At 49.0% G+C, this 25,026-nt stretch overlaps 1 protein-coding gene across 2 annotated transcripts in view; it reads left to right on the forward strand.

The window, feature by feature from the left end:
* Positions 1-24,557, forward strand: part of LOC126538414 (monocarboxylate transporter 12-like) — a 46,428-nt gene extending 21,871 nt beyond the window's left edge. The window contains exons 1-2 of one of the 2 annotated variants that reach the window (XM_050185259.2): positions 9,168-9,979; positions 24,291-24,557. In XM_050185259.2, the coding sequence (XP_050041216.2) occupies positions 9,169-9,979; positions 24,291-24,457 (978 nt within the window). In that variant the 5' untranslated portion in view covers position 9,168 and the 3' untranslated portion in view covers positions 24,458-24,557. Of the gene's footprint in view, positions 1-9,167; positions 9,980-24,290 lie in introns of those variants that run through there. The other variant, XM_055074424.1, reaches the window with a different exon arrangement.
* The last annotated feature ends 469 nt before the right edge of the window (positions 24,558-25,026 follow it).

Here is a 25,026-nt window from a genome sequence, read left to right on the forward strand (position 1 = left end):
CGATTCCACGTCTTCATAGAAGCTTTCGACTTCCTGGTCATCATGACTGGATGTAGGAGCGTAGACCTGTACAACCTTCATTTTGTACCTCTTATTAAGTTTCAGAACAAGACATGCCACCCTCTCGTTAATGCTATAGAATTCCTGTATGTTACCAGCTATATTCTTATTAATCAGGAATCCGACTCCTAGTTCTCGTCTCTCCGCTGAGCCCCGGTAGCACAGGACGTGCCCGCTTCTGAGCACTGTATATGCTTCTTTTGGCCTCCTAACTTCACTGAGCCCTATTATATCCAATTTACTGCCCTCTAATTCTTCCAATAGCACTGCTAGACTCGCCTCACTAGATAATGTTCTAGCGTTAAACGTTGCCAGGTTCATATTCCAATGGCGGCCTGTCCGGAGCCAGGGATTCTTAGCACCCTCTGCAGCGTCGCAGGTCTGACCGCCGCCGTGGTCAGTTGCTTCGCAGCTGCTGGGGACTGAGGGCCGGGGTTTGGTTGCTGTGTTCATATAGGAGGTTGTGGCCAAGTACTGCACCAGGGTGGCCAATCCTGCTCTGGTGAGGGAGTGCGTTACCGGTTCTGGTCACCGGGATCAGGCCACACTCCAGGCCTGTTTATGCAATTTTATCAACCCGCGGATTTTTTTTTTTTTTTTAATCCGGTGGAAAATTGCGCGGCACCGGGATTCGAACCACGGACCTCTTGCACGCGAGGCGGGTGTTCTACCTCTACGCCACCGCTGCACTTTCAGGTAACTTAACGTACGGAATTTCCCTTTTTATCAAAAGAGCGACGCCGCCGCCTCGTGTTGGCCGATGTTTGCGAATAATGACATACTTTGGGGGAGTAATTTCGAAGTCTTTGACGTCTTTGGTTAGCCAAGTTTCTGTTATGCCCATAAATTCTGGTTCGAAAGATATTAACGTTGATTCGAGGGGCCCGAGCTTAATACTAACGCTTCGAGCGTTAATATTTCCGAACGTTATTTTGGATGTTAGTGACGGCGGGGGCGCAAGGTTCGGGTTACGATGTCCTGGTTTTTTGTATAGCTGGAAGTGGGCATAATGGGGGGGTCACCTCATCATTTTCCTCGTCCTAATAATAAAGGCAACTATTAATCTTTCGTTCGTCGTAGTCCAGGGCCACTTTATCACCGGATTCCTTTCTTGATTTTCCATATTACCATAGCTTCTTCCTAATATCTCGAACTCGCGCTGAAAAGTCTTCGCTGTTGGTGTAGTCACTATCCTTGAGTTTTTGACAGTTACGCAAAATTTTTGTTTTGTCTTGGAAGTCTAGGAGCTTAAAGATTATTGGTCTTGTTTTGTTTGCCATTGGTTTGCCTAGTCTATGGATGCGTTCTATTGCCACTGCTTATATCTTCAAAGTATGCCTAATTACCTTTTCATTCACTGCGCGTTCCAGGGATTCGGTATTTCCTTCTATATCTTCCTGCATACATACACAATAAGGTTCGACCTTCTGGATCTATTCTCTAGATCGCGTAGCCTTAATTCCAAGGACGATACAGTTTTTTATAGGCTAGCGACTTGTTTAGTGCAAGCTGAAACATTATCTTCAAGGCATGATAGACGTTCTAGTTTTTATATATCGATGTCAGTCGTTCTTCCTTTATTGTCTTTATATCTGCGGCAATTTGAGTTAACTCTTCGGCATGTTAGGCCCAGGATTTGTCTCAACGTCTCCAGCAAGCAACAACAACTTGTTGTACACTATGTTGTACACTATCTCATACAGATAATCGAGAGGCACCGTAGGGCACGGCAGCACGACAAGACAGCGCTCACTAGAGCGAAAACACTTTCCAAAACGTCTTCCAAAACGAACAAAGAAGACAAGCGGGAGAGCGATCAGCGTGCAAGCCCTGCTGCCGTGCCCTTTGGGATGTGCTGGGTCGTCGCCGGCTTTTATGCTCCTGGTGAGGTGAAGGGCCGTGCTGGGTGGCTTCAAGAATGTACTTCCGCTGGAGGTAGACGATGACGGGTTCCCTTCCACGAATGGTAGGAAACGAAACGACGAAAAGGTGCCGTTCTGAAGCACATGCGCGTCGAGAATCACGAAAGGCTGATTTCGTTCTTGATATTCCGCTGGTATCAGCAGCAGGCTGGGGATAATCTGCACAAAGAAGACAAGCGGGTGAGCCATCTGCGTGCAAAAAATTATGGGGTTTACGTGCCAAAACCACTTTCTGATTAGGAGGCACGCCGTAGTGGAGGACTCCGGAAATTTCGGCCACCTGTGGTTCTTTAACGTGCACCTAAATCTAAGTACATGGGTGTTTTCGCATTTTGCGCCCACCGAAATGCGGCCGCCGTGGCCGAGATTTGATCCCGCGACCTCGTGCTCAGCAGCCTAACACCATAGCCACTGAGCAACCACGGCGAGTGCCATCTGCGTGCAAGCCCTGCTGCCGTGCCGTTTGGCCTTTTGCGTATAATAAAACTTTTTGCGTGGCCGTGTAACGTTTTCGAGCACTTTCGGCACGTTTACAACCTCGTTCTGCCAACTCTTCTTTGCTGAGGATCCGTTTTAGGGTCATTCTTACGCTTCCGTTGCATGCCACCACGATTTCCTACCAGCCACCACAAGCTATGTAAGGGAAAGCGGACCAATTGCAGGCACCAGCACCACCCTCTTCTCCGGCTATCGAGATTCAGTGCACTGGCTCGGCCCCACCGACTTCCTATCCACTTCAGCGTGCTGCTCGACTCTTGTCAGCCAATTAGATAAGACGCTTCGCTCAGTGTAGGCAATTTTATTCGTTTTTCAAGCAAACAAAAGTGGCCTCCTATGAATGAGGAGACCGTTTGATTTGTCTGTGCAGACAACCCTGGAGGTCACCGCCCGATGCTTGTGTCGGCTACTTGCGACCACTTGCGTCGGTGGTGACGCAAATTTGGCGTCAGGAGATTGGAATGAAACCATATTGGAATAGTTTTACGTTATAGGCCCCCAGGATAGTGGCGATAGGTGCATTTGTGGTGATTACAGAGCTTTTGATGCCATCACTATTCCGGATCAATATCCGCTTTCCCACGTACCTGACTTCGGCGCCCCTCTCGCAGGAACCAAAATGTACAGCAAGATCAATTTGATGAGCGGATAGCACAAGGTTCCTGTCGAGCCGAGCGACACTTCGAAGGCACCAATCACTACTCCGTTTTGCCTATTTGAGTTTGTCCTTATGCCTTACGGTTTCGTGAATGCGCGGCAAACTTCTCAAAGGTTCATGGACAAGGTTACGCACGCACTCCCGTTCATTTTCTTCTACCTTGACAACATTATGGCTGCAAGTCGCACAGACAAAGAGGACATAGAGCACGTTCGCCTTCTGCTTGAGCTACTGCATGAACACAGTCCAGTCATAAAGTCCGAGAAATGCATTTTCGTAGTCGGAACCTTAGATTTTCTCGGCTATCGCATTATCACAGGTTCTAGCTGCTAGTATAACGAGTGCGGGCAATCGAAGGCTTCCCCTCATCAACATGCTTGCGAAAGTTGCGGGAGATTCTGGGGATCATGAAATTTGACAGGCGCTTCATACCATCCTGTACGCAAGTTCTTCAGCCGCTTATCAACCTCCTGCATCGCGACTCCAAAAAAAATGCCTGCCTTGTACTGGTCCTCGGAGCACGAACACTCTATCCAAGAAGTCAAAACGTGGTTGGCGACTGCAGTGTTGCCGATTGATCCGTTGCCCGACCCGCCAACACGGCTTATGGTAGACGCGTCCACCATGGTAGTAGGTTGAGTAGTCCAGCACTGCAGAAGCACGATGGTACAGAGTGGAGGCCGCTGGGCTTCGTTTCAAAGCACCTGAAACCTACAGAAGCTCGCTACACCACCTTCGAGAGGGGGATGTTGGCCATGTATTGCGAAGCCAAGCATTTAGGTTTCTTTCTTGAAGGCTACAGCTTTTACATTTTGACCGACCACAAGCCGTTAACCTTCCTTTTCAAGAACAACAGTTCCTCACAATCAAAACGTGAGCTTCGAGAACTTTCCTTTATCTTAGAATATTATACGCCATATATCTGGGACCGAAAATCAGGCAGCTTAGGAACTGTCGCTAATCGGAGCTGTGCCTGCTGGCCTTGCGGATTTCGAAGCTCTAGCCTACACCCAGGAAAACGACTCCGAGCTGCGCCAATTGCAGGATATACGCTCGTCGATCCAGCTTGTGGAAATGCCGATTGCCCGCACAACAACATCGGTCACGTGCGACACATCCCAGGCAGCTTGGCGCCAGTTCGTGCCTCTCTCCCCCATCAGTTTCGGCGGGCAGTATTCGATTTATTGCACGGCACGAGTGCTCGGCACGTGCCTTCATAAGACCACGGCTTACCACCCACAGAGAGCGGCATGGTCGAGTGTCTCTACCGACAACTGAAGGCGTCATTGAACGCCACGCTGGACATACAGCACTGGGTGCAAAGGCTACCCCTAGTACTAGTGGTGTCGCGAGCAGCAATAAAGGATGACCTCAGAGTCGGTGCAGACGAGATACTCTATGGGTCAGCAATCCGCGTTCCGGGCCAGTTTTTCGGCACCTAACAAGGGAGAGCCTTTATTCCTTGCTCGACCAGCTTCGACCTACACCCCCACGTAACGCCCGAGGGCAGCCTTTGTCTAGCTTCCCGACAATGGACTCAAGCACGCCCGCCTTTCTGCGACCCTAGTCTATCAAGCCACCATTGACTCTTTTCTGCGAAAGCCACTTTCGTGTGGCTTCCCGTACAGAGAAAATCGTGAAGACTGACGTTAACGGCAAAGAAGAGAGAGTCGCGCGACCACGTGAAACCAGCCTATCTTGAACATGAATACTTCATTACTTCTGCTATTCACACATAAGCCTCCGTGATTCTAGTGCGGGGGAGCCCTTGTAGCGGCCGTCCGTTACGTCGTTGTCCCCGCCATAGTGGTCATTGCCCCCTGCAGGCTACCTCTACGTGCCTAGCCGTGGGGGTCATTGCCCCTTCTCTTTCTCGGAACCGAAGTGGCTGCCTGACCGGGGCACCATCAGTGCGACTCGGCAAACGTGCTTTTACTTTTGAATAAAGCCAGTCGACCCTCCGTTCTCAAGCTGTCAAAACGTGTATTCCTTGCGTCCGCTAAACTGAGCTCCTGACAATCCTCACACAAACTAGACAACAAAGGCAGCTTTTAATTGCTTTGTCACCTACACTGAAAAGCACCGGTTAAACTTAGTAGAAAAATGTAACGAACTTACTAAACCTCGCAACAAACAATGCGGCCTAGATCAACCCGAAGACTGGCATCTCACGCAGGCAACCAGTGGATATTATTTCACGCTGCTGGCACTAGTTGTTACAACTGCGTATGCGCCCAGTACCGTGGAGGTTGTGTGGTCGTAGCAGCCTGGAGCTTCGTCAGAACGTTCGGCCCAGCCAAGATGATTGACATAACGAGTAAGATGTACTTTTGATTACAACCCTCATGACGTAGAGCGACGCACACTGCATAAACTTGTGATGAAGGCTGATGTTCAATAGCCCGCGGGGCCATTTTTTATAGCCTCTCCTAAACGCCTTCGCTCAAGAGAAGGAAGAAGCGAGCGCTTGCCACTCTTGCGATCGTCGCTCGGCACCTGCGTTAAGTTCAACGGATTTTCCAACCGCCACACGCGCAGCAGAGGCAAAGACACTGACGCGCGCAAAAGCAAAAAGCACACACATACACTGCCGGTGTCTTCCTCGCCAAGTAACAGGAACGAAGAAGTTGCAAAAACTAATTCTAGAGTGGCAACCCTCACACATTCCTACCAGCAGAGTTGAAGCCCCAGCGCTTTCCCCTACATTACCCTTGAAAGCGTGCTCAAACACATGGCGAACAGTCGGAGTTGAACTGCTCTTTATCTGTTAATATAAATGTCAGACTAATTGGAAGATAACAGAAAGCTGTCTCGGGCTAAAATATTGCTATAGGCTGAGTAGTGACATACTAATCTCTCGTAGCAGTTGCCAAGACTTCGAAACTTCATCCTAAAACCAGCGGCACAGACACATATTTCGAGAAGCATCTGTACGACAAAACTGGCCTTGTGAAAGTCACTGGAAGCGAGCAGGAAACGAATCCTGTTCCCCGCCAAGTGGCAACGCTTATAGAGCCCCCTGGTAAGATAGAGGCAGCCGGCGTCACCTTTCGGACATTATCTCCAATCCAGTAGTTTTTTTAAAAAAACCTATTTTTGAAGGAGCGAATGCGCACAGGTTAACCGTCCCGCTCGATCGCTGAAAAGAGACAGCAGTGGCGAACCGACGCAGACATAAGAGGGTCGCCCGCGCCGTGGGGAATGACGCGAGAATGCGCGCGGAATGGCTAAGAAACGTCAGTTCGCCGTTGTAGCCTCTTAAATTAATAAACAAATTATGGAATTTGACGTGCCAAACCTCGATATGATTGTGAGGCATGCCGTAGTCGGGGACTCCGGAAATTTCCGCCACCTGGTGTTCTTTAACGCGCGCATAATCTAAGTGCATGGGTGTTTTCGCATTTCGGCAACATCAAAATGCGGCTGTAGGGGCCGAGATTCGATGCTGTGACCTCGTGCTTAGGAGCCGAACACCATATCCACTAAGAGACCACGGTGGGTGTGACACTTGTAAGCGCTTTTCAACAGTTGCGGGCTGTTCTGCGTACTTGCAATATTGATGCTGTCGCCGTGGTATCGGCAGCGTGACACATTGTTCAGCCCACGGGCCAGTCGCAACAATAATGCGTATAGAATCTTTGCTGTAAAGAACCACGTCCCATGGTCCGGTACATTTGGTATAGAGCTGTAGTTTGAGGGAAGTCAGACTGCCCCGCAGCCTTCTGCTTACGTCTAACAACGGCTAAAACGTGTCCTTGGCCGTCCGCGTCGGGTAATTTGAACGAACACAACACTTGGAAGAGAGTGAAAAGCACTGCCCCGAGAAAAACGTACAACCGTGTAAATTGAACATCTGTCTGGTACTAAGACCAATGTATCTAGAACACTTGTGTTTCATCAAAACTAAAAAAAAAATACGTTATAGGGTGCCTTAGCTTGGCATTCGTAGACAAAACAACCCATGCCTTCTTTGTATTTATTATGCACTAATTGGTAGCCAAATAATGCATAACCATTCCTTTCAACATTGGTTCGTACTGTAAGTCATGTATGCTTCTTCCCGAGAAACTTCTCTAACTGGAACCAGATAAGAAAACCTGGGCGCGGCCGCACCAAGAACAACACTAGAGGCGTTGCGTCATGGCCGATATTCTGAATGGATGCCCATTGCCACGAGCTATGTAAAATACACTGAGGTCGGCAGGTTCATACAAGTGACGTTATTCATGCTCACTCACACTCATTTCTCATACGATCGTGCAAGTTTGAGCGAGGGATTCTAATGTACCGGTGAAAGAGGGGACGTAAACGCAAGAGCAATTAGTGAAATATAAATAACACATTCAGGATTTTACGTGTCAAAACCATAATCTGATTATGAGGCAAGCCGCAGTGCGGCACTCGGATTACTTTTGACCAGCTGGAATTCTTTAACCTACCCGTATATTTATCTTTTATTTTATTTTATATACAGGGTGCTTATGCATTTCGTCGCCAACGAAATGCAGCCGCAGCGGACTGTATCGAACCCGCGTCCTCGAGATCAGCAGCGAAATTCCATAGCCACTGGGCCACTGCGGCTAGCGTCAGTAAGCGTTCGCAAGCAGCAATGAGCGTTGATGAGTGAGAGGACAGCAGTGTCAGGAACAGTTAGTGCAAAGCTGGAAAGAAAGCAAAGGTAGGCGGCTGTGAATGTGTGCTTACTATATTTATAACCCTGTACATATATGCCGCAGAGAGATACGTACGATCCCTTCAATGCTATTCACAGCGTGTTTACAGGAGGTATTCAGAGACCTGGATTGGGAAGAATTTGGGATCAGAGTAAATGGAGAATACCTAAGTAACTTGCGCTTCGCTGATGATATTGCCTTTCTTAGTAACTCAGGGGACCAACTGCAATGCATGCTCACTGACCTGGAGAGGCAAAGCAGAAGGGTAAGACTAAAAATTAGTCTGCAGAAAACTAAAGCAATGTTTAACAGTCTCGGAAGAGAACAGCAGTTTACGATAGGTAGCGAGGCACTGGAAATGGTAAGAGAATACATCTACTTAGGATAGGTAGTGACTGCCGATCCGGATCATGAGAGTGAAATAATCGGAAGAATAAGGATGGGCTGGAGTGCGTTTGGCAGGCATTCTCAGATCATCAACAGCAGGTTGCCATTTTCCCTCAAGAGAAAAGTGTATAACAGCTTTGTATTACCAGTACTCGCGTACGGGGCAGAAACCTGGAGGCTTACGAAAAGGGTTCTACTTAAATTGAGGACGACGCAACGCGCTATGGAAAGAAGAATGATAGGTGTAACGTTAAGGGGTATGAAAAGAGCAGATGGGGTTAGGGAACAAATGCGCGTTAATGGCATCTTAGTTGAAATCATGCAAAAGAAATGGGCATGGGCAGGACATGTAATGAGGAGGGAAGATAAGCAATGGTCATTAAGGGTTACGGACTGGATTCTAAGGGAAGGGAAGCGTAGCAGTGGGCGACATAAAGTTAGGTGGGCAGATGAGATTAGGAAGTTCGCAGGGACAACATGGCCACAATTTGTACATGACCGGGGTAGTTGGAGAAGTATGGGAGAGGCCTTTGCCCTGCAGTGGGCGTAACCAGGCTGATGATGATGAATATGAAATATATGCGGTTAAACGAGTGCAAATTCAAGCACTGCGTTTTCCTCGTTCTGTTCACCGAATTATGTTCTCTGTTAAATTCCGGTTCCATGTTCCTTGTACAATGCCTCCTAGTCGGTGGCAACCTGTATAAAGTTCTGGTATATCATAGGAGGGTAGTGAAGTGGTTACGAAAGTCACAAAAATGGGGAGCAAGTGATATACAGAAACCACCTTGAGTATGCCACCCTGGATGTCTGTGAACTTCTTGCGGAAAGCCTATGCCGGTGAACAAGGTCGGTCAATCGAAATTTGAACGTGTAATACCGTGAAACGCTCCTCTACGTGCAGACAGACAAAGAACTGTTAGTTTCCTGGCATGTTTTGTGCACGCTATGCGCAGGTCTCGGCCTCGGCATGGTGATAACCATGCTGCAGGTCCTCATCAGCATGTACTTCGAGCGGTACCGTGGGGCCGCCAACGGCATCACGTTCGCCGGCTCCACTGCCTCTGCCTTCATCTTCTCCCATCTGCTGTTTTACTTTAGAAAAACCTACGGCTTCCAAGGCAGCCTGCTGCTGTTTGGTGGCGTTCTCATGAACTTGGTCGCCTTGAGTCTCGCCTTCAGGGAGCCACCTTGGGTTAGGAGGCACAGAATCAAGGAGAGAAAGCGCTTACAGGAGACAAGGAGGCTGTCGATATTCACAGCAGACTCAAAGCATGGGAGAAAAAAGGTGTCCGCCACCGAGGTAGTTCTAAGAAACATTTGTGGAGTGCTCAAGTGCACCATGATGTACGTTCTCGCGATAACGTGGCTAGCGTTCTGCTACAACTACGACGTTTTCTTCTCAACGATCGTGGACTTTGCCACGGACAAGGGAGTGCCCCTAGAGGACACCTTATCTTTTATCACCTACACGTCTATCACGGATCTCGTGGGAAGGGTTGTCCTTCCTATTTTTACTGACTGTGGGCTCCTGCAGCGGTCCACGTTAATGACATTGAACTACTTTCTTCTGGGCTTCTGCACTATGTCACTGCCATTCTGCGAGTCCTACTGGGTCCTGCTGGTGTCGTGTCTAGGCGTGGCCTTATTCCTCGGCTGTGCCATTACCATGCAGAGCGTTCTGATGGCCCAGTATTTGGAAATCGAAAAACTTGCCGCAGGGTATACCGTCCTGGGCGCCTTATGTGGACCAGCACTCTTAGGAAAGGCCCCTCTCGTAGGTGAGCGTCATTTTCTCATTTAATGCTGCTTGCATGCACAGTGCACAACTGGTACCGTTTAGGGAAGTGAAAACGACATACATGTCAGAGGACTGGTTAGTTTGGTCCAGAAAAGCTTGTGCTGCTGTGCAGAAGAAGGAATAACAGTTTAAAGGAAACTTGAGAAAGGTTGGGTGTTACTTACTAACACGCTTGTGAATTGCCTCTCGTGGCAGTGGTTTACAAAGTACGTTTTAATCACGTAATGACGAACTAACTTGAGCTGAATGGTACATGTGTGAAGAAAAGGAGTAACAGCGGAAGAAAACGGGACGTGACTGAGACAGACGAAGCGCCTACCTGGGTACTTCTATAGTCGCACTGCCGAAGGGTTAGTTCAAGACTGAACTCCTAATTGGGCGAACTTGTGCTCAGTAAAGCAAACATTAAATGTTCGGAAGCTAATAAACTCTGGTAACAGAAGAAGGCGAAAGCCTGCTTGCTGCACACGCGGAAGTTGTACAATCGGGGTTAGTCTTTTATGCAAGACATATTGGTAATGCATTAGGTTTTACAATCGGGGCTAGCTTTCTTGCAGGACATAAAGAACGGCAATGGTAAGTACCTCTTCCGCAGTCACGTGTGCCGCCCAATGACAGCACGCAGAAGTCGGTGTGATGGCTGTGACGTGACATCTGCCATTGGGCACGCAATATTCGCACCTTTAACAAGGCAGACACACATTGTAGTCGTGGCTTCATTGAATGGCTTCCTTTTCTCTGAGAACAGTGTTTTTACACTCTACATTTGCTATTTCGTGCAGGTGCGCGCGACTTTTTTCCAATCCTAGTGCACGCTTGGTAGGAAACTCGCCACACATCAAACGCTCGGACCGAGCTCTGGTTACTGCGCCTTCGTATTTCTCCTTATCTATAATTTCTAATTTCTGGTTTATGGCACACATGTTTTCTTGAAGAGTTACAGGCGGTCTGTACTCTTCTTAAACGAAAACGCTTAGGTTAGCTCGGAGAACATTTTCTACAATGTTTTTCTTATGCATTATGGCGCCTGGCCTTTCAATGGATTTTAATTTCAATTCTTGCTTAAGTATCTCCAGGTGTTCCTTTACCGTTCTATTATACCTCTTGTGAAATTTTATTATTGCGTTGATGACATACCTTCTAAAAACATCGTCTTTTAAAAGATCATCATTTGGTATCGAGATTTCCCAAACAAATCTACACTTTCCATGTTTCCTTTTCCCGACGCGGAATGTTACGAGATAGTGATCACTAATTGACAATGGGTTAACCCGATACTCTGCGATCAATGGTACTAAATCTGCAGATAAATAGGCGCGATCCAACTGCGCGTGACTATGACCTTGAAAATGTGTCAAGCGAATATCAGTCCAAAACCCACAACATGCACCGACGTCTTCTAAACAATGCTGACAAATCAGATTATTCAAGGAAAGAACACTGACATCCCTATAAGGGGTCAAGCTGGTTTTGTAGTTTACCATGCCTAGGCAAACGAAGTCACCAATCAGAATTACAAATCTATCCGTAGCACAGTAGTTACTCATAGTTTCAAACATGTCTTTTCTCTGTTTTGCATTTGAATATGCAAAACACATACTACGTGCCAATACCATTTGAATATTATAACATCGCAAACAGTGAAATGACCGGATTTACATGTCATGCCTTTTTCTAGAACCGCACACAACGTCCTACGTATCATGCACTCGCAACGCATTTCCCAAGTGATCGCGCACGCACGCAGACACAAGCAAGAAATTAAGCCACCCTGGCAGCAGCGTCCGACACATCGAGAGCATTACTCGTGATCAGTACATACACTCAGAACGACGCGCATGAAGAAGCCAAAATAAAGTGTGCCGATGACACCACTCTATTCCAAATGTGTGGTCGATTATACGCCGACTAAAAAAATTGCAGTTCTGCCGGAAAGGCGATGCACCGATTGCGATAGCAAATTAGTCGAGAGCTGAACGAAGTAAGGATAATAGTTTTATCAGCCGTATAATAATGTTCATTTTAGCTTGCTTAGTTAACAGTGACATAATGTGTAAGCGTGCCTCAACGAGGAAGCAGAAAGAATTAGACACACGGAGACAGTGCTGTCTGTGTGTGTCTGCTTCTTTCTGTGTCCTTGTTCAATCGCGCTTACACATTCTGTTGTGGATTGTTGCGGACTGCGCTTCATATTCAGTGACTTAAGTTGGCCCAGTGGCTGGTGCCAAGCTATTTTCTCTCGGCACAGTAGCTCGATCTGCCACCCATTTGACCATGGACTACCTGGTGATATACGTTGGCGGAAAAAGGGTTAGAGACGTAGATACGAAGACAGATGAACATAGATAGATAGATAGATAGATAGATAGATAGATAGATAGATAGATAGATAGATAGATAGATAGATAGATAGATAGATAGATAGATAGATAGATAGATAGATAGACAGACAGACAGATAGACAGATGGATAGATAGATAGATAGATAGATAGATAGATAGATAGATAGATAGATAGATAGATAGATAGATAGATAGATAGATAGATAGATAGATAGATAGATAGATAGATAGATAGATAGATAGATAGATAGATAGATAGATAGGTCATCATACGCAGAAAGTGCGGGAAATAACCTAGGAATGCCAATCGTAATAAAGCCATTTGGCATTCTTGTTGTGACGCCTTGCTGGGAGCGACACCGTTGATGCTTTCGACTTTCTTGTCCACAAGCCGCCTGATTCTTGGCGCTTGCTCTATTGTGGATATGTGCCATGTTTCTGGTTGATCGTGATCGTTCTTGTACGTTCCTTTCTGTACCGTCGACGCCTTTTTTCACAGCCATGATAACAAAAAATTGTGCTCTATAGACTCGTCATTTTGCCAAGAACAGCTTTTATGGGATGGGCAAGTCATCCGCATCCGCTACAGTGTTGCCTGCAGTGACCTCCGAAAAACACGCGCAGACGCCATTGCTCTGAGGGTCTGTGTGGAGCACAAAAACTTGCGCAAATGGTCAACCCTGGTCGTCGCGCATAGCGCTGTGCTTAAACGCCGCTAAGCACCCTGTTGTTCTTTCTTAAAGCTGCTGCTTGCATGTTTAAGGCGCATGCACGTCAGAATCACTACGGTACTGAATATGTGCATTGAACGCTTGCATTTGCTAGCCTGATTCTGAGTGTGCTTGCTGTTCATGTAATTTTTCGAGCTGCGTAGTTTTTGTAGCCATGTAAATTTTATGGACACTACAGGTGAATCCTCGCTGTCATCACGATGTTCGGTGTAGAGACCAAATGCAATAAAGTGCTTACATTCCCAGGCCACCGTACGCTGCGGGTGCGAGGAAAAGTGGGCGAGTGTGAGCCGAGAAAAAAGGTACCTTGATGTGTGCATCTCGCGACGCGCTACATTTTTTAAGTCCCATGATCAAGCGCGCGCTATGGGTGCTTCGCGAGTTATTTCTATTGCATTGATCATATTCTTTATTTGACTTTTAAAGACGCTTGGCCGGAATGAAATGGCTGCGATGATGGTTTCGCCGGTACAAGCCAAAGCAATGCGCTTGCGTGTGTGCAGCGCTATGTAGCTGCCGATTCAACGACTCGGATGCGTTTGCGCTGCTCGAAGTGCGTACGTGTGTACTTGCGTTTACCCAATCGAATTTCATGTGTCCAGCTTGTGCAGCTTCATAATTTAATCATCTTATTACCACAATCATAGAACCCAAGGTGCGTGACATGTTGTCCTGAATAACCCGAGCATCTGTAGAAACGTGCGCGATCAACGCGATGTATCTCAGCTATTCTCTTCGTTTCGTCATGACGCTGGTATCTCATTATGGATTGAAACTGGTCGTAAACATTTATCACAAACTGGCGCCGTTGTCTCTCAAGCACAAACATCACGGCGGAACCTGTACTTCATTTGGGAACAAATGTATGCAATGACGAAAGTTACACACAGAAATGGTTTCCATCAAAGTGCACTTTCCCGCTTTGCGCAGTTCCAAGTGAATATGAGCCAACAAACTCTTGCACCACTTTATCCTGCCGAGACGGCAAAGCGGAGAAAGCCTACTCACAATAGTCAAAATCATTTTCACTGGTAGTCCTCGCAAAATATATTTTCAGCGCCTAACAAAAGCATAAACTGACAAAGGTACACACTCTCAGCACCACACCAATAATACGTGTTACATTTCTAGCACGATATGTGACAGAACAGAGCCTACGCCCTCCATAGATTCCTACACCTATTGACGATAACGCGATCAGGAAAACAAATCTCAACGAGGACTGAGAATAGCACCTATGCATAAGCTTGCCCATGCGTAAACTCCGTACCCCGTCAACAAAGAAAAAAGTTCCGTTCGTACACGTTTGCGCCTTTGGTACTCTTAAAATCAATACCTTCAATCAATACAAAAACAAAGACTGAGTTCTTCCATGTCGCGGTTAGCTACGAAACTTAGCCAAAACATCAAAATCCCTTGCGAAAGCATTGCGCCGGAGACTCGACGTTCAACGGTCATGGTGGTGAGTGCGTCGAGAAGAGGAAAAAAAGAAAAATATAGAGAAAAGGGCGAGAAAAATACCACATGACGGCGATCAACCAATTCGGAGACGCAGACCTTATCTCCTGCCTCCTCGCTTGCTCCTTGCAGCAGCGGTGGCGGCGGAAAGATAAAGGGTCGATTGGAGTGAACTTTATTTATGCCTGCAGTTGGGCGCTCGCGCGCCCCGACGAGGGCCTACGTCATCTACCAAGTTACTCGGCGTGGGTCTCCGCTCGCCGTTGCCGGCTCGCTGGGTCCCTCCCTGCCTTTCGAGTGCCTCGAAGACCTGCTGGACGGCCCAGAGCTGTTCGTCTCGGTCGTAGCTCTTCGCGGCTGCCTCGAGCCGCGGTGGGAGCGTTCTTGATTTTGCATCTTCTGGATTTTTAACGCAGTCCCACAAGATGTGCGTGTAGTCTTAGGTCTCCCTCCGGCAGACTCTGCACTTATCGGTCGGATATGCCTCGGGGTACATGCGATTCATCAGTCTCGGGCTCGGTAGCGGTCCGGTCTGGAGCTGTTTCAGTACTACCGCCTCCGCTCGATTTAGCCTTGGGTGCGGGGGTGGGAGAGTCCTGCGAGCCAGGCGGTAGGTCTTCGTTATTTTACCGTAATCCACCATGCGGTCCTTGGTTCCGAACCACGTCGGACGGTCTGTCGCCGGGGCGCTGTAGGTCAGCTCTCGCGCAGCTGCGTGTGCCGTCTCATTGTGGTTCTCATTGTGTTCCGACGCGTCGCCCGCATGCACCGGGAACCACTTGAGTCGTACTTTTTGTTCTTGTGGTTTGGCCGCTCGCAGTACGCGCTCAGCCTCCCTGCAGATTTGGCCTTTGGCGAAGTTTTGCACCGCCTGTCTCGAGTCACTCAGCACCGTGTGGCAGTCTGCGTCGGCGATGGCCAGGGCGATGGCTACCTCCTCCGCTTGTTCCGCTCCGGCGCTTCCTCGTGGCGCCGGTTGACGCCTCTATGACGACCGCTGCGAAGGCGTTCCGTTGGTATTCGGCCGCGTTCACGTACGGCGCGTGTTCGTCGTTGGCATGCTGGTCGATGAGAGCCTCGGCCCTCGCCGCTCTTCTTCCCTTGTTGAACTCGGGATTCATGTTCTTCGGTGTGGGGTAAATTCTTGTCTGGTGTCGGACCTCTTCGGGGACGGGGAGCTTCATCTCCACCTCGTTCGAGCGTCCAATTCCCAGATCGTCCAGTATCTTCCTCTCGGTTTCGGTCATGGACAGCCGCTCCAATTGAGAGGTCCGTCGCGCTTCGGCTATTTCTTCGAGCGTATTGTGTATACCGAGCTGTAATAAGCGGGTCGTGCTCGTGGACTCGAACAGGCCCAGCGCCATTTTGTACGCTCTTCTGATGAGCACGTTGATATTGTTACGTTCGTGTTGCAGCCATCTGTGGTAAGCTCCAACGTACGCGACGTGGCTGATGACGAAGGATTGAACGAGCCTAATTAGGCTCTCCTCTCTCATGCCAGCCTTCCGGGAAGTGACTGGTTTGAGGAATCTAATCGCGTTGGCTGCTTTTGCATTGAGGCGGGTGATGGTTTCGCCGTTTCTTCCGTGCTTTTCGATGACCATGCCTAGGATCCTAATTTTGCCGACCTCGGGGATCACGTTGCGGGATTTGGTTACGATTCTCATTTTTTTCGTTTTCGCGTTGTCTGGTCTTGCCTCTGCTGTTTTAGGTAGGTGGGAGTATGAGAAGCTCTGATTTGCTCGGCGAACATCCCAGTCCGGTGCCTTCCAGCTGGTCTTCTATTGCGTCGACGGCGGCTTGCAGAGCGCCCTCGATGTGGGCGTCGCTGCCACCGGTCACCCTCAGCGTGATGTCGTCCACGTAGATGGTGTGCCTGACGTCTTCAATGTCCCCGAGCTTTTCCGCCACTCCTATCATTACTAGGTTGAACAGCATCGGCGAAATGACCGATCCCTGTAGTGTGGCCGTGCTCCCGTGCTTCTTCTCTTGCGTCTGTAGGTCGCCTGCTCGTAGCTCGACGGTCCTGTCCGTGAGAAAGTCCTTGATGTAGTTGTAGGATCTTTCGCCCATGTTGAGCTTGGAGACTTGGGACAGAATTGCCGAGTGTTTCACCTTATCGAAGGCGCTCTGCAGGTCGAGCCCTAGGATTTGCTTTGTTGTTGCGGGCGCTGCTGCCATTATCGATGATTTGGTGCTTGAGCTGCAGCATCGCGTCCTGCGTGCCGAGGTGCTGTCTGAAGCCGATCAAAGTGGCCGGGTACAGCCCTTCTCGTTCCAGGTAGTCTTGCCACCTGTTGAGCAGGACGTGCTCCAGCACTTTGCCCACGCAGGACGTGAGCGAGATGGGCCGCAGGTTATCCGTGTCCGGCGGCTTCCCCGGCTTGGGGATCAGGATGGTCTTGGTTGTCTACCACAGCTTTGGCAGCGCGCCCGCTCTCCAGCACTTGTTGAAGTATATTGCGAGGTTTTCAATCGAGCTGTCGTCGAGGTTCTTGAGCGCCTTGTTCGTGACGAGGTCCGGGCCGGCTGCCGACCGGCTGCTGAGGTCGTGCAGGACCGCGCATACCTCCTCGACGTGGATGTCACGATCGAGCTTCGCGTTAGGCAGGCCGCTGTACGGCGCGTGTTGTTCGGTGGGTGTAGTTGGCCGGTATTTGTCCTTAATGCACCTGGTGACTTCGTCGACGCCGTGTGCTGAGACTGCCCGACGTATAAGCCTGGCGAGTCTGTCCCTTTGGTGTGACTTGGCCTTGGGTACGTCGAGCATCTGGCCGTCTGCCGTGCTGCAGTTCTAGTTACACTGTTGCGTGCAGAGAGCGCGGCAGTGATCCTCGACCGCTCAGTTCAGCTCCGTCACCTTCTTTCTGAGTCTGCGGTTAAGCCGTTGTTTCTTCCAGCGATTGAGTATCGACTGTTTGGCTCCGATGAGACGCGCAAACCGGCTGTCTACTTTGTCGATTTCCGCGCCCGTTTCCATTTCTTTGGTTGCGTCGCGCACGCTCTTGGTGATTTCGGCCGTCCACGAGTCGATGTCTTTGATCTCGTCGCTCTTCTGGCTTCTGACGTCTCAAAAGGCCTCCAAGTCTATCCATCTGTGTGTTTTGATGTTGGTGTCGTGTTCCGGTATGCCGATTTCCACGATGGTGTGGTCGCTGCCTAGGTCGGTCCCCGTGTTGCTCCAAGTGATCGCGCCACGGATGTCGTTCTTGACGAACGGAGTGGTGTCCCGGGACACGGAGTTACCGATTCTCGTCGGATGTGTCGGGTCCGTGATGAGGGTGAAGGGGTGAAGTCGAGTTCCATGGCGTCTTGGTACAGGTTGCGGCCCTTTGCTGTGTAGTTGTTGTAGCCCCAGGAAGGGTTCATCGCGTTGAAGTCTCCACATGCCATGAGCGTGTTGCGGCCAGCTGCGGTGCTGGCTCTGTGCAGTAATGTCTTGAATCTCTGTTTTCTCTGCGATGGGTTGCTGTAGACGTTGAGCAGAAATATCCTTCCTTTTCTCTTCTTGCCCGGGAGGATTTCGGTGAGTGTGTGCTCGATTTTGATATTGCTTTGCAGCTCGTGTTCGACGAACGTGAGTCCGTTCCTGACCAGGGTGCGCAGGCCTCTCCCGTCGGGTGGTCCCTTATGCACTCTGTAGCCTGGGAGGGGCGGTGCCTCGGTTAGTGTTTTTTGTAGTAGTATAACGTCCGGCTTGCGCGCGGCATGTACGATGTGTTGTTGGATTACTGCCTTCTTCCTTCCGAAGCCGCGACAGTTCCACTGCCACGCGGTTACACCTGCTGCTGCTGGTGTTGAGTTGGCGGCCATGATTGCATTGGCGTGTACGGGACTACCTGGTTGGGTGGATGTTGCGCGAAGAGGGGAGCAAACGTCGGGTGGCTTACCATCGGCTGTAGGGTCCTTTCGATGTAGGCAAATCTGTTCGTGTTCTCGGCTTGGTAGCTATCCATTGTTTGTTTCAATGCTATCACTGCTGCGATGCGCGCCGTGATTAGCTGTTCGAGTTTCGTGAATGTGGCGTCGAATTTCGCTTCGAAGCTGTCGATGCGATCGTTTTCTGTTTACGTACGCATGGCCTCGATGGCTCGCCTCTTCGGTGCCGGTTCTTCTATGGCTTTCTCCTGGATGTTCGTTGTCGTTTCCTCGGTCCTGCTTGTGCTTGGCGTGGGTCTCTGTAGAGGCTCGTTGTTGCATAGCAGCAACTGACGGATCTCGGCGATCTCTCTGGTGAGGTTGTTGATGGTCGTTTGCAACTCCGCGTTTTTTTGTCTTAGAATTGCCTCCCGCACCTTGCTCATATCTTCTTTCGTCGTGGCTTCGGTAATTCTCTGCGCGTTCCTTATATTGTTTCCTTTCACTGCGTCGACCCAGCTCACTCGCTCACGTGATGGTGACGTTTTTCTGCTGAGGCTTCTCTTGCAGCAGCTGCTGTCTCTCGATTTAGGCGCGCGGTTTTCCGATGGGGTCCTTGACATTCGCGCCTCTGGCGGCTCGTCGAGTGGCGGGAAATCGCTCTCCGACAGCAGCTGGCGTTCGGCCTGTCGGCGCTTCCATTATCGCTTGCGCACTACGTAGGGGATCTTGTATTTCGCCTTGCACGTTCGGTCTCCGGTCGGGCGTTCGTCTCCGCACAACTTACATATTGGGGTACAGCGATGGTCTTCAGTAGGGTTCTCGAGTCTACAGGCCAGGCACGTCTCGATTGTGGGGGTCGGGCACACGTCCTTGCGGTTTCCCACTCGGCCACACTGCTGGCAAACGTCGATCTGTTTCTTGTAGAGGCGGCACGGTGTCAGGTTGACTCCGTATCGGACGAAGTTTGGTACCTTGGGTCCCTGGAACACCACGATCGTAGTGCTCGTGCTTCCAATCCTTTTTGCGCCCACTGCTAGCGGGTTCCTCTGGTTGACGATGTTTCTATCTAGCTCATCGGCGCTTGCGTAGATGGGGATGCCTCTGATGGCGCCCTGTACGGTGTCGTGAGGTGCCGTGCGATATGCGCTGACCTCGTAGGGTGTGCCTTGAATATATATTTCGTGGATTTTAGCGCACCTTGCCGCGTTGGCTTCGTTCGGTGTACTGACGACCATGATGTTCTGTTGCGTGTTGGCGCAGATGGTGTCCGCTGCGCTTTCCTCGCTCGTGATCTTGGCCGCGGCGATGGTGGTGGTTTCGGTCTTGACGATGTCCAGTCCCCCTCTGAGTCTGACAACTACCTTACTGTCTTCCAGTGGCATGGCTGGAATGCGTGCTGCCTTGATGGCCGAGGCTCTGACGTTCTTGTAGAATTTCGACCTCGTGCTTGTTTGACTCCCGCCGGGTCCTTCGGGCTTGCCGCTGGCGGGGGTCCGCTGGCGCAGCCTCGACATGCGTTCCCCCACGAGCGTCCATCCGGCGTCTCTGTGGTATTCCTCGGGTGATATCTCGTTTCTTTGAACTAGAACGCACGTGTGATTTTCCACGATCATTGTTGTTTGAGAGGGGGCCTCCATCTCGGAGCTGACGAGCGGCAGCCGCCGAGATGTACGGCAGGCCGCTGTCGGTGCGACGGTGTTTGGCCTAGCGTTCGCGGAACACGCTTAAGCCTAGCAATCCTTCACACGGTGGCAGTAGAAGTAGTCACGAAATGTGGCAAAGAAAAACGCACCTCTGGGGTCAGCTGGTATCGCTCGATGCCGCTGGCCTTCACGGACACATTGGTGGAAGCAAAACTTAGGTTCGAGGTAATTAGCACTGCGTAATTGGTTAGCAATCACGGTGCCGATCTGTGTCTAAGGACGAGCGCTTCTTCTTCGTCGTCTTCTCCGCGGAAAGGTAAAAGTACGTCGCTACCTTGCAGTTTTATTCAGGGACATTAGCTGCTGCCGGAGCACAACGCCGCCCACCTCACTGCCTCTCATCCCCCAGCGGTCTATCGCGCGACGAAAGACGGCGTGTTTGCTCTCTACTTTTTTCCTTCGCGCGCACCACTTTGAGCCGCGATCGTCGACTTTCCTCGCGTACTTTCACTTGAACATACAGCATTCGACGCGCGGCGGCGTTATTGCCCTTAGATACATACGGAACTAGGGCACTGCACGGACCCGGGCCACCTGAAGCGTTTCCCGGCGGGCCCGGGCTGAGCCCGGGCTTGAAGCCGCGGCCCGGGCCGGAATCGGGCCCGCTCATTAAAAGGCTTAGGTCAAGCCGTTGAGCACACGCGAACATTATGCATTGCATGGTCTAAGGTATTCTGCGCCAAGCTGAAGTGATACGTGCAAAGAGCTGGCTCTTAGTACACCTTATTAATGAAAAGCGAAAAACAGATGAAGTTCAAATTTTTTTCCCGCAGAACGAACATTGCTTTCACGTGAGGAAAATTAAATTATACAAAAATCCGCTCTTCAAATAATTTCCACGTGACTGCTTTTTCGATTAGACTGTTACCACTCTCGATAGTATTACAATATTTTAGGGCTACTGTGAACGGTATCTATTTCTACTGGTGCGTTCATTTTAGGCTGTATGCTCATGAATGCGCATGTATACGCATATATATATATATATATATATATATATATATATATATATATATATATATATATATATATATATATATATATATATATACATTCGCGTACTGAATGACCTCATAGGTCAAAATCGTACGATCGAAGATCGAGGTAAATACATGCGCACCAGCGGAAAAATAACAGCACAAGCAATTGGCCAGATCACGGATGCCCGTTCCCACGGGAGGCACAGAGGTTTCGGTCTTTTATTGCTTAGACGCTGCAGCTGATCAAACCCCCTGGAGTTGGGGGTGACCCATACGGTACAATCTGTAAGTAAAGAAAGATTGTTGATGCTGCGCCTATAGAAGTGTAGGCCTCATTATACAGGGTATTTCACTTAACTTGGCCAAACTTAAAAAAATATACAAATGTTTCGTAGCTTGACAGAACCAAGGTGATCTTGTTTGCCGTCCCTTGTAGATACTCAGCTTATTTTTTGCAATTCGGCTAATGAGATATTTAGTTTTAGGTAATTAATCATCATCCCAATTGTTATAATTAGATTAGAGTGTCAATGAGAAAATTGTAGAGCACCATGGGGAACTCCCGATGCAACTTTCTGTTGCTCAATACGTGCTACATAAAAATGTTTTTTTGAACATGAAAGAAGCCCGCGAATACATACAAAGTGCCTCGAGTCGCCAGTCGCGCGGCAATTTTGCATGTATTCGCGAACTTGCTTCAAGCTCGGAAAAACACCTATATGTAGCACGTATTGAGCAACAGAAAGCTGTATCGGGAGTTTTTCTTGTTGCTCTACGATTTTCTCATTGACACGTTTTATACAATTATAATAATCGAGAAGTTGATTAATTATTTAAGACGATTTATCTAATTATGCGGATTGCTGCACCAAATTATTATTCAAGGGCCTCTTTTAAAAAATCGTGTAATTATTGTTTCCAACGCGAGTGTAGATAAGAGCATCAAAGAAAATGTCCCGGGTTTGCTTCTATTCGATTTTTCATTTTAGTTGTACACTCGTGCTAAATAAATGTTGTTGCTATGTTTTATTGTCACTATACTTTTACTGTAATGACTTTTCATGTACCACATTTCAATTATATTCCTTGGTGTTACGTGCCAAAACCACAATATGATTACGAGTCACGCCATAGTGGGGACCGCATTAATTTCGACCACCTGGAGTTTTTTAACGTGCACCTAAATATAAGTACACCGGCGTTCTTGCATTTCGCCCATATCGAAATGCGGCCGCCGTGGCCGCAGGAATTGCAACTGCGTCTTAGGGCTTAAAAGCGCAACAGCTTAACCGTTGAGCTACCACTGTGGGTAAAGCAACATTCCGATGCATGTACACACAGGATTTTCCGTCTGATCGCCCACTACAAAGCGCAAGGCATCAATAATAATATTCATCAACGACAAATATCGTCCTGCGGGCCCGGGCCGGGCCTCGTCATGAACACGCGCGCCCTGGCTAAGTTTAGTAATGAACGCCCGGGCCCGGGCTGGGTCCGGGCTTGGAAACATGGGCCCGGGCTGGGCTCGGTCACGTACGCCCAGGCCCGGGCCGCGCCCGTGTTTGGTATCACGGGCCTGGGCTGGGCTTCATAACACGGGCCCACACAGGGCCCGGCCTCAAAAGTCAGGCCCGTGCCGTGCTGTATACGGAACCTCACGGCGACGGTGACGGCAAAAATGCGCCTAGAGTATCCATATGACTGCTATAGCAATAACCGTAATTGAGCACCGCAGCCTGCAAACAAACTTCATGAAATATATCATTCATAGTGCATGACTTTTATCTTAAATCTTCTCAGAATGTGAAATGATAAAATGGCAGAGCAATATGAGCCAATTTTGGCGCAGCTGCTTATCTCTTTTTCGTTAGTCCGACCCACGTGTAGTTACAACACTGGGCGACGTTGTCATGCGTTACGCTAAACCTTGTTTTCGCAGTCAGTGCTGTGCTCTCCATGCAAAACTGCCAATTCTTGCCCATAGGTTATTTAATTTCTTGCAGGGCCTACACTCTAAGAAGAATTCCGGGGAAAACGGGAGTAACTGCGCAGTTAGTCCCAAAAAGGGCGCTTTCGTCCCTCAAGGGAGTAACTGCATGGATGTGCGTGCCGTGTGCAAATTTTGGAGAGTAAGTGTTTAGTCCCTGGTCGGAAAGAGAGCAACGGGAGGACGAACGACAACAGTTACTCCCCATGCGCTCCGGTGTTTTCGTCCGTGTCGTGCAGTGATGCGGCAAAAACTGTATTGTCTATAAATCGTGAATAGTTCGAAGTTCGTGCACTGTCCATTGAACTACATGCAAAGCAGCACTTTGCCTCTTCGTGAGAAAATTGCGTGAAATTTAAAGTTGGAATGTGAAGAGCCATGCCCTTCGTGCGCACCCCATAGGTGAGCGATACACATTAAACGCGCAAGTCATTGATAGACTGCCAGATTTTGCTGGTCAATAGTACCTAAGTTCCTTCCGTTCCAAGGAGATTACGAACTTAACTGAAGCGATGTGTAGCTCAAACGGGACACACTAAGCGACAGAGCAATTGTCTGTCTCTGTCGTCTTAGGTGCACCGTTTGAGCTCGCTACACGTTTACATCGTGTAGTGCCTCAGTTTAAAGCACCCTAAAAATACTCGGGCAGATTTCTTTTCGCACTCGCTTATGGTTTCAAGTACACTCAGCGTCACACTCTCCCCGCACAGCATACACAAAATGCCGAGTCGCTCCTTGCCGCACCTGCGTTCCATGGCTTAACCTGTCTTAATTTCCTACCCCGCCAACCAATCTGCCGTGGTGCAGTGGTTAGAGTAGCTGACATAAGAGCGTGAGGACGTGAGTTCGAAACCTGCTTTCGGGCACTTTTTTTTTTCTTTCTTTTTCAGCTCAGTAATCTTTTTTATTAGCGTATAAACACCTAATTTCATTAATTCCACCTTTGCGGAGCATCGGAAATAATGACCGCTACTCCTTTGAGGAGCATCGGAAAAGAGCAACTGTTAGTCCTCGGAGGAGTAACGGCATGGGGAGTAACAGTTCATCCCCTCGCACTTACCCCCTAAAGGGAGGAATGGTTGTGGCAGATCAGTTGCTCCCCTAAAGGAGTAACGTCAATACCCCATTTCCTCCTTTTCTTCTTAGAGTGTATAGTATTGATTCAAGTCATAATTAACTAGCGGTTTCTGTTGGACTACCGAACATGTCTTTCTCATTTTCTTTTTCAGGGTTCTTCAGGGATGGCCTTGGTTCTTACAACGAGATGTTCTGGGTCCTTGGAAGCTTCAGCTTTTTCGTGAGCGTTCAGTGGGCGCTCGTGTCTTTGATCGATAGAAAGAGAGCTCGCAGGTGGAAGCCAGACATTGCGCACAAGGGCTCGGGGCAGAAATCGTGACCAGCTATAGCAATATATGTTAATAAATTTTAGGAAATATGAATTAGTGCCGAGTTTTCATGGCAAGACTACAAATACTTTTGATGCTTTTACTCTAAATTCGATAGAATTTAAATTTTTTCTAGAATACAGGCTGTTGCGCTTATGTGACTTGTTGCATCGTAGCATTGCTGGTAGAAAATAATTTCAACTTAGTAGGCACTTAGTAGGCACCGTCGAGAGTAATGTGGGAAATATGAAAAAGTATTACAGCGAAGTTGTACATGGCTAGGGTTGTGTGCATTTTTGTTCTCCGTGAACAAGAAATATCATCATCACTGGCTCCTACCCCCGCAAGCATTCATACTCACGTCAGCAAGCAAAAATTGCAATGGATAGTAGCCCCGTAAGGCAGAGGCTGCAAGCACTCAGGAAAGTGAAGCGAACTGTAGTAATAGTAGTAGTAAACAACTTTATTGGGGTCCTGAGGAGCTAGGCAAGCGGCCTGCTAGGTAGGTGCCTACCCAGCCGTTGGCTAGTCCTATGTCGGAACAGAGAGACCATGCCATTCCGCTCGTTCACGGGCCCTC

This window comes from Dermacentor andersoni, chromosome 3 (genome assembly GCF_023375885.2).
Source record: "Dermacentor andersoni chromosome 3, qqDerAnde1_hic_scaffold, whole genome shotgun sequence".
In the NCBI taxonomy this organism is placed as follows: Eukaryota; Metazoa; Arthropoda; class Arachnida; order Ixodida; family Ixodidae; genus Dermacentor; species Dermacentor andersoni.